Here is a 17,240-nt window from a genome sequence, read left to right as displayed (position 1 = left end):
TTGGCATGAAATACAATTAGTTGATATTGCCATAGTGGTACAGTATTTCAGTAAATCCAAGAGAATGAAAGTTAATTTCAGTAATAATAATAATAGTACATATAATCATGTATACAAGTACAACACTACTACTGGTGTATTGTGGAATCTTCGGTCCATACGTTTTAATTAAATAAAAAGAAGATAATTAAAAAAAAATATATATATATTTTAACGAGTAAATTAGTTTTTTTGCGTTCTGAAGTTGCTACCTAAGCAGGCTGGTCGTTTATACAACCCCCAACTGTTACAAACCAAATAGTAGCATCGAAAAAATGACGTGTAGAAGTTTTTTTCACCAGGGAGATGAAGTTGATGAATTTCCTGGCTGAGCTGCGGGAATTATGAGATTAACACGTCATGGTATTTGTTATCAACCAATCAGCATCCAGGATCCAAACAACCTGTTCTCTCTTGTACAGACGATACTGTTAGTCTAAGAGGAGGCCCAGGGTCTCTCAGACTACTAACGGCTTTTAACGCTACGATGACAAGAGTGAAGTCGTGTAAAATGTCCTCTCCTGTCTGTCTTGTCTCAAGTTTGAGCTCTGAGGTAGAGGTTGTATCTGTACCGCGGCTGAGGTGGGCTGGCAACAATGCTTGGAATGTTCCTGTCTCCCTCTTATTGATTGACAGCTTGTGCCGCCAGTCAGGTGGAAGCAGCTCTGTGAGAGGCCATCCCACCCCCCCTCAGGGTTATTCCAAAACAAAACCCCGGAATCCTTGGAATAACCCTTAGAATCACACACAACCAATCACACACAACCAATCACACACACGCAACCAAACACACACAACCAATCACACACAACCAATCACACACACGCAACCAAACACACACAACCAATCACACACAACCAATCACACACAACCAATCACACACAACCAAACACACACAACCAATCACACACAACCAATCACACACAACCAATCACATAACCAATCACACACAACCAATCACATACAACCAATCACACACAACCAATCACACACAACCAATCACACACAACCAATCACACACAACCAATCAAACACAACCAATCACACACAACCAATCACACACAACCAATCACACACAACCAATCACACACAACCAAACACACACAATCAATCACACACAACCAATCAAACACAACCAATCACACACAACCAATCACACACAATCAATCACACACAACCAATCACACACAACCAAACACACACAATCAATCACACACAACCAATCAAACACAACCAATCACACACAACCAATCACAAAAGAGGAAAAACAAACACAGGAATTGAACTTTTCCCATGACTCTCTCTCATCTCTCTGCAGCAGACGTGTAGTGAGCAAAATGTTCTGAACATGAAATCGCAAATAAAATCGGAATCGAATCGCATACATATACATATAGAAATTCCCAATCCTACTCACAGGCAAAGAACTGCCACGGCTGGTAGGTCTCTCCGAAGTCAGTGGAACGTTCTAGCACCCACAGGTCTGGTCGAGGAGAGTTGGCAAACTTGATCAGGACATAGGCCACGTGGAAGAGCTGGAGAAAGAAGAGGGACAAATGTGTTGTTAAAATACGTTCAAAACATTTATCTAAGTGAAACATGTTGGGGGGGGGTTGAAATAATTATTTGCCATTTGCTAGGCCCCCCCCCATTCGGCGCATGTGACATACAATTTGATTTGATTTGATCTGATTTATTGGGAATTTCATACTAAACCATTTTAGGGTTTATCTTTGGACAGTTAGAACAACTTTCTGCCCGGAAGAGGAAGTGACCTCATCCAGTTTGAAGGGGAAGTGACCTCATCCAGTTTGAAGAGGAAGTGACCTCATCCAGTTTGAAGAGGAAGTGACCTCATTCAGTTTGAAGGGGAAGTGACCTCATCCAGTTTGAAGAGGAAGTGACCTCATCCAGTTTGAAGAGGAAGTGACCTCATTCAGTTTGAAGGGGAAGTGACCTCATCCAGTTTGAAGAGGAAGTGACCTCATCCAGTTTGGAGTAAACATTTAACTTTTACCAGAGTTGAACTAACGCTTCCAACCAATAACCACATGGACCATTGAATGGCACTGTGAGGATAACACACACACACACACACACACACACACACACACACACACACACACACACACACACACACACACACACACACACACACACACACACACACACACACACACACACACACACACACGCAATGTCCCTTTGGGGTTAATTATTGTACACATTCCTCTGGGAGTTGGTAGTGCATTTCTGAATCCTGCCCCAGGTTATCATGGTGATTAGCTGAGGAGGAGAGGAGAGGAGAGGAGAGGAGAGGAGAGGAGAGGAGAGGAGAGGAGAGGAGAGGAGAGGAGAGGAGAGGAGAGGAGAGGAGAAGAGAGGAGAGGAGGGGGAGAGGAGGGGGAGAGGAGAGAGGAGGAGGGGAGGAGGGGAGGAGAGGAGAGGAGAGAGGAGGAGGGGAGGAGAGGAGGAGGGGAGGAGAGGAGGGGAGAGGAGAGAAGAGGAGAGGAGGGGAGAGGAGTGGAGAGGGGGGGAGAGGAGGGGAGAGGAGAGGAGGGGGGGAGGAGAGGAGAGGAGGGGGGGAGAGGGGAGAAGGCGACTCCGTCTCACACACGTCCAGGTCAGAACGCCACAGGCCAAAGGGAGTTTACAGTCTGGACCGTTTGATCTCAAGGAAAGATTGAGGAAGAGAGAGATCCTCAGGGAGAGAGTGACCCCAGACGATCAAAGCCCAGGTCAGAGCAACACGACCACAGGGCAAAGTCAGGGGATCTGCACAGCGTCACGGAGTTACAATCCAGAGGGACGGCAAGAGAGGAGAGGACGGGTCACAAAGCTGCTTAATGTCCACGTCACATCAAAGAGGAGAAAATATGAGATGAGAGGAGGAGAGAGGAGAGGAGAGAGGCGAGGAGAGGAGAGCGGAGGAGAGGAGAGGAGAGCGGAGGAGAGGAGAGGAAGAGAAGAGGAGAGAGGAAGAGAGAGGAGAAAGGAGAGAGGAGAGGAGAGAGGCGAGGAGAGGAGAGCGGAGGAGAGGAGAGGAAGAGAAGAGGAGCGAGGAAGAGAGAGGAGAAAGGAGAGAGGAGAGGAGGAGAGAGGAAGAGAGAGGAGAAAGGAGAGAGGAGAGGAGGAGAGAGGAGAGAAGGAGAGAGGAGAGGAGGAGAGAGGAGAGGAGAGGAGGAGAGAGGAGAGGAGGAGAGGAGAGGAGGAGAGGAAGAGAGAGGAGAGGAGGAGAGAGGAGAGGAAGAGAGAGGAGAGGAAGAGAGAGGAGAGGAGGAGAGGAAGAGAGAGGAGAGGAGGAGAGAGGAAGAGAGAGGAGGAGAGGAAGTGAGAGGAGAGGAGGAGAGAGGAGAGGAAGAGAGAGGAGAGGAGAGAGGAAGAGAGAGGAGAGGAGGAGAGAGGAGAGGAAGAGAGAGGAGAGGAGGAGAGGAGAGGAGGAGAGGAAGAGAGAGGAGAGGAGGAGAGAGAGGAGAGGAGAGATGAGAGGAGAAGAGGAGAAGAGGAGGAGAGAGGAGAGGAAGAGAAAGGAGAGGAAGAGAGAGGAGAGAGGAAGAGAGAGGAGAAAGGAGAGAGGAGAGGAGAGAGGCGAGGAGAGGAGAGAGGCGAGGAGAGGAGAGCGGAGGAGAGGAGAGGAAGAGAAGAGGAGCGAGGAAGAGAGAGGAGAAAGGAGAGAGGAGGAGAGAGGAAGAGAGAGGAGAAAGGAGAGAGGAGAGGAGGAGAGAGGAGAGAAGGAGAGAGGAGAGAGGAAGAGAGGAAGAGAGAGGAGAGGAGAGGAGGAGAGAGGAGAGGAGGAGAGGAGGAGAGAGGAGAGGAGAGGAGAGATGAGAGAGGAGAGGAGGAGAGAGGAGAGGAAGAGAGAGGAGAGGAAGAGAGAGGAGGAGAGGAGGAGAGGAAGAGAGAGGAGAGGAGGAGAGAGGAGAGGAGGAGAGAGGAGAGGAGGAGAGAGGAGAGGAGGAGAGAGGAGAGGAAGAGAGAGGAGAGGAGGAGAGAGGAAAGGAAGAGAGAGGAAAGGAAGAGAGAGGAAAGGAAGAGAGAGGAGAGGAAGAGAGAGGAGAGGAGGAGAGAGGAGAGGAAGAGAGAGGAAAGGAAGAGAGAGGAAAGGAAGAGAGAGGAAAGGAGGAGAGAGGAGAGGAAGAGAGAGGAGAGGAAGAGAGAGGAGAGGAAGAGAGAGGAGAGAGGAGGAGAGGAGAGGGGAAAGAGGAGAGGAGATGAGGAGAGGAGAGAAGGAGAGAGGGGAAGAAAAGAGGAGAGAAGAAGAGAGGAGGCGAGGAGAGGGGAAAGAGGAGAGGAGATAAGGAGAGAGGAGAAGAAAGGAGGAGAGAAGAAGAGAGGAGGAGAGGAGAAGAGAGGGAGGAGAGAGGAAGAGAGAGGAGAAAGGAGAGAGGAGAGGAGGAGAGAGGAGAGAAGGAGAGAGGAGAGGAGGAGAGAGGAGAGGAGAGGAGGAGAGAGGAGAGGAGGAGAGGAGAGGAGGAGAGGAGGAGAGGAAGAGAGAGGAGAGGAGGAGAGAGGAGAGGAAGAGAGAGGAGAGGAAGAGAGAGGAGAGGAAGAGAGAGGAGAGGAGGAGAGAGGAAGAGAGAGGAGGAGAGGAAGAGAGAGGAGAGGAGGAGAGAGGAGAGGAAGAGAGAGGAGAGAGGAAGAGAGAGGAGAGGAGGAGAGAGGAGAGGAAGAGAGAGGAGAGGAGGAGAGGAGAGGAGGAGAGGAAGAGAGAGGAGAGGAGGAGAGAGAGGAGAGGAGAGATGAGAGAGGAGAGGAGAAGATGAGAAGAGGAGGAGAGAGGAGAGGAAGAGAGAGGAGAGGAAGAGAGAGGAGAGAGGAAGAGAGAGGAGAAAGGAGAGAGGAGAGGAGAGAGGCGAGGAGAGGAGAGAGGCGAGGAGAGGAGAGCGGAGGAGAGGAGAGGAAGAGAAGAGGAGCGAGGAAGAGAGAGGAGAAAGGAGAGAGGAGGAGAGAGGAAGAGAGAGGAGAAAGGAGAGAGGAGAGGAGGAGAGAGGAGAGAAGGAGAGAGGAGAGGAGGAGAGAGGAAGAGAGAGGAGAGGAGGAGAGAGGAGAGGAGGAGAGGAGGAGAGAGGAGAGGAAGAGAGAGGAGAGGAGAGGAGAGATGAGAGAGGAGAGGAGGAGAGAGGAGAGGAAGAGAGAGGAGAGGAAGAGAGAGGAGAGGAAGAGAGAGGAGGAGAGGAGGAGAGGAAGAGAGAGGAGAGGAGGAGAGAGGAGAGGAGGAGAGAGGAGAGGAAGAGAGAGGAGAGGAGGAGAGAGGAGAGGAAGAGAGAGGAGAGGAGAGGAGGAGAGAGGAGAGGAAGAGAGAGGAGAGGAGGAGAGAGGAGAGGAAGAGAGAGGAGAGGAGGAGAGAGGAGAGGAAGAGAGAGGGAAGGAAGAGAGAGGAAAGGAAGAGAGAGGAAAGGAGGAGAGAGGAGAGGAAGAGAGAGGAGAGGAAGAGAGAGGAGAGGAGGAGAGAGGAGAGGAAGAGAGAGGAGAGGAGGAGAGAGGAGAGGAAGAGAGAGGAGAGGAAGAGAGAGGAGAGGAGGAGAGAGGAGAGGAGGAGAGAGGAGAGGAGGAGAGAGGAGAGGAAGAGAGAGGGAAGGAAGAGAGAGGAAAGGAAGAGAGAGGAGGAGAGGAGGAGAGGAAGAGAGAGGAGAGGAGGAGAGAGGAGAGGAGGAGAGAGGAGAGGAAGAGAGAGGAGAGGAGGAGAGGAAGAGAGAGGAGAGGAGAGGAGGAGAGAGGAGAGGAAGAGAGAGGAGAGGAGGAGAGAGGAGAGGAAGAGAGAGGAGAGGAGGAGAGAGGAGAGGAAGAGAGAGGGAAGGAAGAGAGAGGAAAGGAGGAGAGAGGAGAGGAAGAGAGAGGAGAGGAAGAGAGAGGAGAGGAGGAGAGAGGAGAGGAAGAGAGAGGAGAGGAGGAGAGAGGAGAGGAAGAGAGAGGAGAGGAGGAGAGAGGAGAGGAAGAGAGAGGAGAGGAAGAGAGAGGGAAGGAAGAGAGAGGAAAGGAAGAGAGAGGAAAGGAAGAGAGAGGAAAGGAGGAGAGAGGAGAGGAAGAGAGAGGAGAGGAAGAGAGAGGAGAGGAGGAGAGAGGAGAGGAAGAGAGAGGAGAGGAGGAGAGAGGAGAGGAAGAGAGAGGAGAGGAAGAGAGAGGAGAGGAGGAGAGAGGAGAGGAGGAGAGAAGAGAGGAGGAGAGAGGAGAGAGGAGAGGAAGAGAGAGGGAAGGAAGAGAGAGGAAAGGAAGAGAGAGGAAAGGAGGAGAGAGGAGAGGAAGAGAGAGGAGAGGAGGAGAGAGGAGAGGAGGAGAGAGGAGAGGAGGAGAGAGGAGAGGAGAGGAGGAGAGAGGAGAGGAGGAGAGAGGAGAGGAGGAGAGAGGAGAGGAAGAGAGAGGAGAGGAGGAGAGAGGAGAGGAAGAGAGAGGAGAGAGGAGTGGAAGAGAGAGGAGAGGAGGAGAGAGGAGAGGAAGAGAGAGGAGAGGAGAGGAGGAGAGAGGAGAGGAGGAGAGAGGAAAGGAAGAGAGAGGAAAGGAAGAGAGAGGAGAGGAGGAGAGAGGAGAGGAGGAGAGAGGAGAGGAAGAGAGAGGAGAGGAGGAGAGAGGAGAGGAAGAGAGAGGAGAGGAGGAGAGAGGAGAGGAGGAGAGAGGAGAGGAAGAGAGAGGAGAGGAGGAGAGAGGAGAGGAAGAGAGAGGAAAGGAAGAGAGAGGAAAGGAAGAGAGAGGAAAGGAGGAGAGAGGAGAGGAAGAGAGAGGAGAGGAAGAGAGAGGAGAGGAAGAGAGAGGAGAGAGGAGAGAGGGGAAGAAAAGAGGAGAGAAGAAGAGAGGAGGCGAGGAGAGGGGAAAGAGGAGAGGAGATAAGGAGAGAGGAGAAGAAAGGAGGAGAGAAGAAGAGAGGAGGAGAGGAGAAGAGAGGGAGGAGAGGCCCCTGAACAGTCCAGAAGTCTGCAGCCCCTCCATGCACACTATCACTAACTCACTTAGACTGTCTCTCTGACCACATCACTCTGTCTCTCTGTCTCTCTGACCACATCACTCTACCTCTCTGTCTCTCTGTCTCTCTGACCACGTCACTCTGTCACTCTGTCTCTCTGACCACGTCACTCTGTCTCTCTGTCTCTCTGTCACTCTGTCTCTCTGACCACGTCACTCTGTCTCTCTGTCTCTCTGTCACTCTGTCACTCTGACCACATCACTCTGTCTCTCTGTCTCTCTGACCACGTCTCTCTGTCTCTCTGTCTCTCTGTCACTCTGTCACTCTGACCACATCACTCTGTCTCTCTGTCTCTCTGACCACGTCTCTCTGTCTCTCTGTCTCTCTGACCACGTCACTCTGTCTCTCTGTCTCTCTGTCTCTCTGACCATGGCACTCTGCCTCTCTGTCTCTCTGACCACATCACTCTGTCTCTATGTCTCTCTGTCCACGTCACATCACTCTGTCTCTCTGACCACGTCACATCACTCTGTCTCTATGTCTCTCTGTCCACGTCACATCACTCTGTCTCTCTGTCTCTCTGTCACTCTGTCTCTCTGACCACATCACTCTGTCTCTCTGTCCACGTCACATCACTCTGTCTCTCTGTCTCTCTGTCCACGTCACATCACTCTGTCTCTCTGACCACGTCACATCACTCTGTCTCTATGTCTCTCTGTCCACGTCACATCACTCTGTCTCTCTGACCACATCACATCACTGTCTCTATGTCTCTCTGTCCACATCACATCACTCTGTCTCTATGTCTCTCTGTCCACGACACATCACTCTGTCTCTCTGACCACGTCACATCACTCTGTCTCTCTGACCACGTCACATCACTCTGTCTCTCTGACCACATCACATCACTGTCTCTATGTCTCTCTGTCCACGTCACATCACTTTGTCTCTCTGACCACGTCACATCACTCTGTCTCTCTGACCACATCACATCACTGTCTCTATGTCTCTCTGACCACGTCACATCACTCTGTCTCTCTGACCACGTCACATCACTCTGTCTCTATGTCTCTCTGACCACGTCACATCACTCTGTCTCTCTGACCACGTCACATCACTCTGTCTCTCTGACCACATCACATCACTGTCTCTCTGACCACATCACATCACTGTCTCTATGTCTCTCTGTCCACGTCACATCACTTTGTCTCTCTGACCACGTCACATCACTCTGTCTCTCTGACCACGTCACATCACTCTGTCTCTCTGACCACATCACTGTCTCTATGTCTCTCTGTCCACGTCACATCACTCTGTCTCTCTGTCCACGTCACATCACTCTGTCTCTATGTCTCTCTGTCCACGTCACATCACTCTGTCTCTCTGTCCATGTCACATCACTCTGTCTCTCTGACCACGTCACATCACTCTGTCTCTCTGACCACGTCACATCACTCTGTCTCTATGTCTCTCTGTCCACGTCACATCACTCTGTCTCTCTGTCCACGTCACATCACTCTGTCTCTCTGACCACGTTACATCACTCTGTCTCTCTGACCACGTCACATCACTCTGTCTCTATGTCTCTCTGTCCACGTCACATCACTCTGTCTCTCTGACCACGTCACATCACTCTGTCTCTCTGTCCACGTCACATCACTCTGTCTCTATGTCTCTCTGTCCACGTCACATCACTCTGTCTCTCTGTCCACGTCACATCACTCTGTCTCTCTGACCACGTCACATCACTCTGTCTCTCTGACCACGTCACATCACTCTGTCTCTATGTCTCTCTGTCCACGTCACATCACTATGTCTCTCTGACCACGTCACATCACTCTGTCTCTATGTCTCTCTGTCCACGTCACATCACTCTGTCTCTCTGACCACGTCACATCACTCTGTCTCTCTGACCACGTCACATCACTCTGTCTCTCTGACCACGTCACATCACTCTGTCTCTATGTCTATAGATACAAGACCACCAGAGAGGAGAGACAGGCTGACAGTCTCCTGAGAACAAGTTTATAACATACCACTCCCTACATGCCTCTCTCTCAAACTCAAATTCAAAAAAGGCTTCATTAGCATGGAAAGTGTTTTATTTACATTCTGGTCATTTAGCAGTCACACTTATCCAGAGAGTGTCACACCCTGATCTATTTCACCTGTCTTATGTGATTGTCTCCACCCACGTCCAGATGTCTCCTGTTTCCCCCATTAGTCCCCGGTGTATTTATCTCTGTGTCTCCTGTTTTCCCCATTAGTCCCCGGTGTATTTATCTCTGTGTCTCCTGTTTTCCCCATTAGTCCCCGGTGTATTTATCTCTGTGTCTCCTGTTTTCCCCATTAGTCCCCGGTGTATTTATCTCTGTGTCTCCTGTTTTCCCCATTAGTCCCCGGTGTATTTATCACTGTGTCTCCTGTTTTCCCCATTAGTCCCCGGTGTATTTATCTCTGTGTCTCCTGTTTTCCCCATTAGTCCCCGGTGTATTTATCTCTGTGTCTCCTGTTTTCCCCATTAGTCCCCGGTGTATTTATCACTGTGTCTCCTGTTTTCCCCATTAGTCCCCGGTGTATTTATCTCTGTGTCTCCTGTTTTCCCCATTAGTCCCCGGTGTATTTATCTCTGTGTCTCCTGTTTTCCCCATTAGTCCCCGGTGTATTTATCACTGTGTCTCCTGTTTTCCCCATTAGTCCCCGGTGTATTTATCTCCGTGTCTCCTGTTTTCCCCATTAGTCCCCGGTGTATTTATCACTGTGTCTCCTGTCTCTCTGTGCCAGTTCGTCTCGTTTTGCTAAGTCAACCAGCGTTGCGCCTAGCACCTATTTTTCAAGTGTTTCCTAGCCCTCCTGGTTTTGACCCTTACCTGTCCTGATGCTGAATCCGCCTGCCTGACCACTCTGCCTGTCCTGACCTCAAGTCTGCCTATCCCCTGGTACTGTTTGGACTCTGACCTGGTTACTGAACTCTCGCCTGTCCCCTACCTGCCTTTTGTTATAATAAATATCGGAGTTCAACCATCTGCCTCCTGTGTCTGTATTTGGGTCTCGCCTTGTTCCCTTATGGAGAGACTTACAGTAGTGAGTCATTTAGCAGACTCTCTGATCCAGAGCCACTACAGTAGTGAGTCATTTAGCAGACTCTCTGATCCAGAGCCACTACAGTAGTGAGTCATTTAGCAGACTCTCTGATCCAGAGCCACTACAGTAGTGAGTCATTTAGCAGACTCTCTGATCCAGAGTCACTACAGTAGTGAGTCATTTAGCAGACTCTCTGATCCAGAGCCACTACAGTAGTGAGTCATTTAGCAGACTCTCTGATCCAGAGCCACTACAGTAGTGAGTCATTTAGCAGACTCTCTGATCCAGAGCCACTACAGTAGTGAGTCATTTAGCAGACTCTCTTATCCAGAGCCACTACAGTAGTGAGTCATTTAGCAGACTCTCTGATCCAGAGCCACTACAGTAGTGAGTCATTTAGCAGACTCTCTTATCCAGAGCCACTACAGTAGTGAGTCATTTAGCAGACTCTCTGATCCAGAGCCACTACAGTAGTGAGTCATTTAGCAGACTCTCTGATCCAGATCCACTACAGTAGTGAGTCATTTAGCAGACTCTCTGATCCAAAGCCACTACAGTAGTGAGTCATTTAGCAGACTCTCTTATCCAGAGCCACTACAGTAGTGAGTCATTTAACAGACATAGATATCCTCTCCCCTCCCCTCTCCTCTCCTCCCCCCTCCTCCCCTCCCCTCTTCTCTCCTCCCCACCTCCCCCTCTCCCCCTCTCCTCCCCCTCTTCCCATCCCCTCTCCTCCCCCCTCTTTCCCTCCCCGCTCCTCCCCTCTCCCCTCCTCTCCTGTCTTCCCCTGTCCTCTCTTCTCCTCCCCCCCCTCTCCTCTCCTCCCCTCTCCCCTCCTCTCCTGTCTTCCCCTGTCCTCTCTTCCCCTCCCCCTCTCCTCTCCTCCCCTCTCCCCTCCTCTCCTGTCTTCCCCTGTCCTCTCTTCCCCTCCCCCCCTCTCCTCTCCTCCCCTCTCCCCTCCTCTCCTGTCTTCCCCTGTCCTCTCTTCCCCTCCCCTCTCCTCCCCTCTCCCCTCCTCTCCTGTCTTCCCTTGTCCTCTCTTCCCCTCCCCCTCTCCTCCCCTCTCCCCTCCTCTCCTGTCTTCCCCTGTCCTCTCTTCCCCTCTCCCCCCTCTCCTCCCCTCTCCACTCCTCTCCTGTCTTCCCCATGTCCTCCCCCTCTCCTCCCCTCTCCCCCCTGTCCTCCCCCTCTCCACTCATCTCCTGTCCTGTGACAGATGTTGAGTGGGTGGCCGTCTTAGGGCCTAAACCCCCCCCCACCCGCTATCTGCAGTAAGTCGTTCCTCTGCCGGGCACCCCTGGCGGACAGACCGGCTTATCCTGAGCCATCCCCAGTGGAGGATCTCAGGCTCCTGGGATCTGGAGAATGTAACGTGGCCATCCCCAGTCAGTCAGTCAGCCAGTTAGCCAGCCAGCCAGCCAGTCCGTCCGTCCGTCAGTCCGTCCATCCGCATGTATGGTCCAAGACAACCAATGTCAGCCCAGTACATGGATACAGAACAGTATATATATATTCATCCAGACAATATTAATGTCTTGTCTGTCTACCCGTGTGAAACCAAGCTCCTCAAAGCAGCTTGAGTGATGCCGAGCCAGAAACACAGCTGTCCCCCCCTGGAGATGGACTAGAATCAATCAAGTCTCCCTTCACCACTCCATGCTGGGCTAGACCGGGAGGGCTGGTGGTAGAAGGGGTTGAGGGGCTGAGGGCTGGGGGTAGAAGGGGTTGGGGGGCTGGGGTAGAAGGGGTTGGGGGCTGGGGGTAGAAGGGGTTGGGGGGCTGGGGGTAGAAGGGGTTGGGGGCTGGCGGTAGAAGGGGTTGGGGGCTGGCGGTAGAAGGGGTTGGGGTTGGGGGGCTGGGGGTCGCAGGGGCTGAGGGCTGGGGGTAGAAGGGGTTGGGGTGCTGAGGGCTGGGGTAGAAGGGGTTGAGGGCTGGGGTAGAAGGGGTTGGGGTGCTGAGGGTAGAAGGGGTTGGGGGGCTGGGGGTAGAAGGGGTTGGGGGGCTGGTGGTAGAAGGGGTTGGGGGGCTGGGGGTAGAAGGGGTTGAGGTGCTGGGGGTAGAAGGGGTTGGGGTTTGGGTGCTGGGGGTAGAAGGGGTTGGGGGCTGGGGTAGAAGGGGTTGGGGGGCTGGGGGTAGAAGGGGTTGGGGGCTGGGGGTAGAAGGGGTTGGGGGGCTGGGGTAGAAGGGGTGGGGTTGGGGGCTGGCGGTAGAAGGGGTTGAGGGGCTGGGGGCTGGGGGTAGAAGGGGTTGGAGGGCTGAGGGCTGGGGGTAGAAATGGTTGGGGCTGGGGGGCTGGGGGTAGAAAGGGTTGAGGGGCTGGGGTAGAAGGGGTTGGGTGCTGAGGGCTGGGGTAGAAGGGGTTGGGGTGCTGGGGGTAGAAGGGGTTGGGGGGGCTGGGGTAGAAGGGGTTGGGGGACTGGGGGTAGAAGGGGATGGGGGGCTGGGGGTAGAAGGGGTTGGGGGCTGGGGTAGAAGGGGTTGGGGGACTGGGGGTAGAAGGGGTTGGGGGGCTGGGGGTAGAAGGGGTTGGGGTTGGGGGGCTGGGGGTAGAAGGGGTTGGGGGGCTGAGGGCTGGGGGTAGAAGGGGTTGGGGGGCTGGGGGTAGAAGGGGTTGGGGTTGGGGAGGCTGGGGGGTCGCAGGGGTTGAGGGGCTGGGGGTAGAAGGGGTTGGGGTTGAGGGCTGGGGTAGAAGGGGTTGAGGGGCTGGGGACAGAAGAAGTTGGGGTGCTGGGGGTAGAAAGGGTTGTGGTGCTGGGGGTAGAAGAGGTTGGGGTTGGGGGCTGGGGTAGAAGGGGTTGTGGTGCTGGGGGTAGAAGAGGTTGGGGTTGGGGGCTGGGGGTAGAAGGGGTTGTGGTGCTGGGGGTAGAAGAGGTTGGGGTTGGGGGCTGGGGGTAGAAGGGGTTGGGGGCTGGGGGTAGAAGAGGTTGGGGTTGGGGGCTGGGGGTAGAAGGGGTTGGGGGGCTGGGGTAGAAGGGGTTGAGGGCTGGGGTAGAAGGGGTTGGGGGGCTGGGGTAGAAGGGGTTGAGGGCTGGGGGTAGAAGAGGTTGAGGGGCTGGGGGTAGAAGAGGTTGAGGGGCTGGGGGTAGAAGAGGTTGGGGTTGGGGGCTGGGGGTAGAAGGGGTTGGGGGGCTGGGGTAGAAGGGGTTGAGGGCTGGGGGTAGAAGGGGTTGGGGGGCTGGGGTAGAAGGGGTTGAGGGCTGGGGGTAGAAGAGGTTGAGGGGCTGGGGGTAGAAGGGGTTGAGGGCTGGGGGTAGAAGGGGTTGAGGGCTGGGGGTAGAAGGGGTTGAGGGCTGGGGGTAGAAGGGGTTGAGGTGTTGGGGGTAGAAGGGGTTGAGGGCTGGGGGTAGAAGGGGTTGGGAAAAGTTAGAAGTCTACTTCCTCCAGTATCTATAGACACTACAATATATCTATAGACACTACAGTATATCTATAGACACTACATTATATCTATATAGACACTACAGTATATCTATAGACACTACAGTATATCTATAGACACTACATTATATCTATATAGACACTAGAGTATATCTATATAGACACTACAGTATATCTATATAGACACTACAGTATATCTATATCGACACTACAGTATATCTATAGACACTACAGTATATCTATAGACACTACATTATATCTATATAGACACTAGAGTATATCTATATAGACACTACAGTATATATATATAGACACTACAGTATATCTATATAGACACTACAGTATATCTATAGACACTACAGTATATCTATATAGACACTACAGTATATCTATATAGACACTACAGTATATCTATATAGACACTACAGTATATCTATAGACACTACAGTATATCTATATAGACACTACAGTATATCTATATAGACACTACAGTATATCTACAGACACTACAGTATATCTATATAGACACTACAGTATATCTATAGACACTACAGTATATCTATATAGACACTACAGTATATCTATAGACACTACAGTATATCTATAGACACTACAGTATATCTATATAGACACTACAGTATATCTATAGACACTACAGTATATCTATATAGACACTACAGTATATCTATATAGACACTACAGTATATCTATAGACACTACAGTATATCTATAGACACTACAGTATATCTATAGACACTATAGTATATCTATAGACACTACAGTATATCTATATAGACACTACAGTATATCTATATAGACACTACAGTATATCTATAGACACTACAGTATATCTATAGACACTACAGTATATCTATATAGACACTACAGTATATCTATAGACACTACAGTATATCTATATAGACACTACAGTATATCTATATAGACACTACAGTATATCTATAGACACTACAGTATATCTATATAGACACTACAGTATATCTATATAGACACTACAGTATATCTATAGACACTACAGTATATCTATATAGACACTACAGTATATCTATATAGACACTACAGTATATCTATATAGACACTACAGTATATCTGTATACACTACAGTATATCTATATAGACACTACAGTATATCTATATAGACACTACAGTATATCTATAGACACTACACTATATCTATAGACACTATAGTATATCTATAGACACTACAGTATATCTATATAGACACTACAGTATATCTATATAGACACTACAGTATATCTATAGACACTACAGTATATCTATAGACACTACAGTATATCTATATAGACACTAGAGTATATCTGTAGACACTAAAGTATATCTATAGACACTACAGTATATCTATATAGACACTAGAGTATATCTGTAGACACTAAAGTATATCTATAGACACTACTGTATATCTATATAGACACTACAGTATATCTATAGACACTACAGTATATCTATATAGACACTACAGTATATCTATAGACACTACAGTATATCTATATAGACACTACAGTATATCTATAGACACTACAGTATATCTATAGACACTACAGTATATCTATAGACACTACAGTATATCTACAATTCCTGTCCTGGGGTTCTAGAACTCCCGTCCCTGGCGTTCTATAATTACCATCCCTGGGGTTCTATAATTACCATCCCTGGGGTTCTAGAATTCCCGTCCCTGGGGTTCTACAATTCCCATCCCTGGGGTTCTAGAATTCCCGTCCCTGGGGTTCTACAATTCCCATCCCTGGGGTTCTAGAATTCCCGTCCCTGGGGTTCTACAATTCCCATCTCTGGGGTTCTAGAATTCCCGTCCCTGGGGTTCTACAATTCCCATCTCTGGGGTTCTAGAATTCCCGTCCCTGGGGTTCTACAATTCCCATCCCTGGGGTTCTAGAATTCCCGTCCCTGGGGTTGTACAATTCTCATCCCTGGGGTTCTAGAATTCCCATCCCTGGGGTTCTACAATTCCCGTCCCTGGGGTTGTACAATTCTCATCCCTGGGGTTCTAGAATTCCTGTCCCTGGGGTTTTGGAATGCCATAACGTTCCTTTATCAATGGAGCTGTCATGCCTGTAGCAGAATTCCACAGCAGAATTCTCTCTCAAGGCTCTATGCACGGATCTGAACTCCAATGACATGTTGTTTACCTGTTATTACAAAGTCCTCTCAAACATACCACTGTAGAACCCCTTAAAATGAGAGAAGGGAAATCATCACGCATCATCACATGAAGTTCAGACAGGGAATTATTATGGTCTTTTCAAATATAATGACAGGTTTTCCTTCCAGATGACAGGTTTTCCTTCCAGATGACAGGCTCTCTCTGTTCTCTCCATAGGAAGACAGGTTTTCCTTCCAGATGACAGGCTCTGTCAGTTCTCTCCATAGGAAGACAGGTTTTGCTTCCAGATGACAGGCTCTCTCAGTTCTCTCCATAGGAAGAAATACTGAACATATAAGGAGAGGAGGAGAGGAAAGGAGGAGAGGAGAGGCAGGCTGGCATGTCAGGTCTTGCCTCTCTCTGGGGCCCGGGAACAGGGGAACAGGAGAGGAAACAATAGAACAAGGTTTAGTGGAAGTAGTGAAGAGGCCTTCAGGGAGGGGGAGGGATATGAGGAACATGGGGCCACTGTGGGAAGATGACGGTCGGGCAGGTAGTCTGGCAGGTAGTCGGGCAGGTAGTCTGGCAGGTAGTCGGGCAGGTAGTCGTCTTGTTGCTTTAGTCTCAGCTGAGCCCCAGCTACTGTAGGTGTCCATCTGTTTTTACACACGTATGTCTGTCTATCTACAGTACCTGTGTGTGTGTGTGTGTGTGTGTGTGTGTGTGTGTGTGTGTGTGTGTGTGTGTGTGTGTGTGTGTGTGTGTGTGTGTGTGTGGATCAGGATCTCTGACCGTAACTGAACACACCAGGGGAGAGACGAGGACACAGTTGCTACTCATGGTCACACACTTCTGGAATCCTTTTCACAAACTCTGATATACGTAACTCCAAGTTCTGAAGCTGTCTGATCTGAAGCTGTCTGTTCTGAAGCTGTCTGTTCTGAAGCTCTGTCTGTTCTGAAGCTGTCTGTTCTGAAGCTGTCTGTTCTGAAGCTGTCTGTTCTGAAGCTGTCTGTTCTGAAGCTGTCTGTTCTGAAGCTGTCTGTTCTGAAGCTGTGAAGCTGTCTGTTCTGAAGCTGTCTGTTCTGAAGCTCTGTCTGTTCGGAAGCTGTCTGTTCTGAAGCTGTCTGTTCTGAAGCTGTGAAGCTGTCTGTTCTGAAGCTGTCTGTTCTGAAGCTAGTCTGTTCGGAAGCTGTCTGTTCTGAAGCTGTCTGTTCTGAAGCTGTGAAGCTGTCTGTTCTGAAGCTGTCTGTTCTGAAGCTGTCTGTTCTGAAGCTGTCTGTTCTGAAGCTGTCTGTTCTGAAGCTAGTCTGTTCTGAAGCTGTCTGTTCTGAAGCTGTCTGTTCTGAAGCTGTCTGTTCTGAAGCTGTCTGTTCGGAAGCTGTCTGTTCGGAAGCTGTCTGTTCTGAAGCTAGTCTGTTCGGAAGCTGTCTGTTCTGAAGCTAGTCTGTTCGGAAGCTGTCTGTTCGGAAGCTGTCTGTTCTGAAGCTGTCTGTTCTGAAGCTAGTCTGTTCTGAAGCTGTCTGTTCTGAAGCTGTCTGTTCGGAAGCTGTCTGTTCTGAAGCTGTCTGTTTACTTAAATCTCCTTGGGCGTAAAAGCCAAGCGCTTATTGAACATCCTTTATGGCATCATATTTATTCTGTAAATATACTAATTACTATTATTATGAATTATTATGAATTACTCAGTTATTTTGCAATGAGCTC

The 17,240-nt window shown here is 50.2% G+C and overlaps 1 protein-coding gene across 2 annotated transcripts in view; it reads right to left on the bottom strand.

Moving 5' to 3' along the window:
- Positions 1–17,240, bottom strand: part of lama5 (laminin, alpha 5) — a 240,070-nt gene that overhangs the window by 153,749 nt on the left and 69,081 nt on the right. For both annotated transcript variants that reach the window (XM_045692859.1, XM_045692860.1), the window contains exon 3: positions 1,457–1,574. In XM_045692859.1, the coding sequence (XP_045548815.1) occupies positions 1,457–1,574 (118 nt within the window). The remainder of the gene's footprint in view (positions 1–1,456; positions 1,575–17,240) is intronic.

Source organism: Salmo salar, chromosome ssa13, assembly GCF_905237065.1.
Source record: "Salmo salar chromosome ssa13, Ssal_v3.1, whole genome shotgun sequence".
NCBI classification, from domain to species: domain Eukaryota; kingdom Metazoa; phylum Chordata; class Actinopteri; order Salmoniformes; family Salmonidae; genus Salmo; species Salmo salar.
Note: the sequence above shows the minus strand (reverse complement) of the source record. Positions and strands in the feature narration are given on the sequence as shown.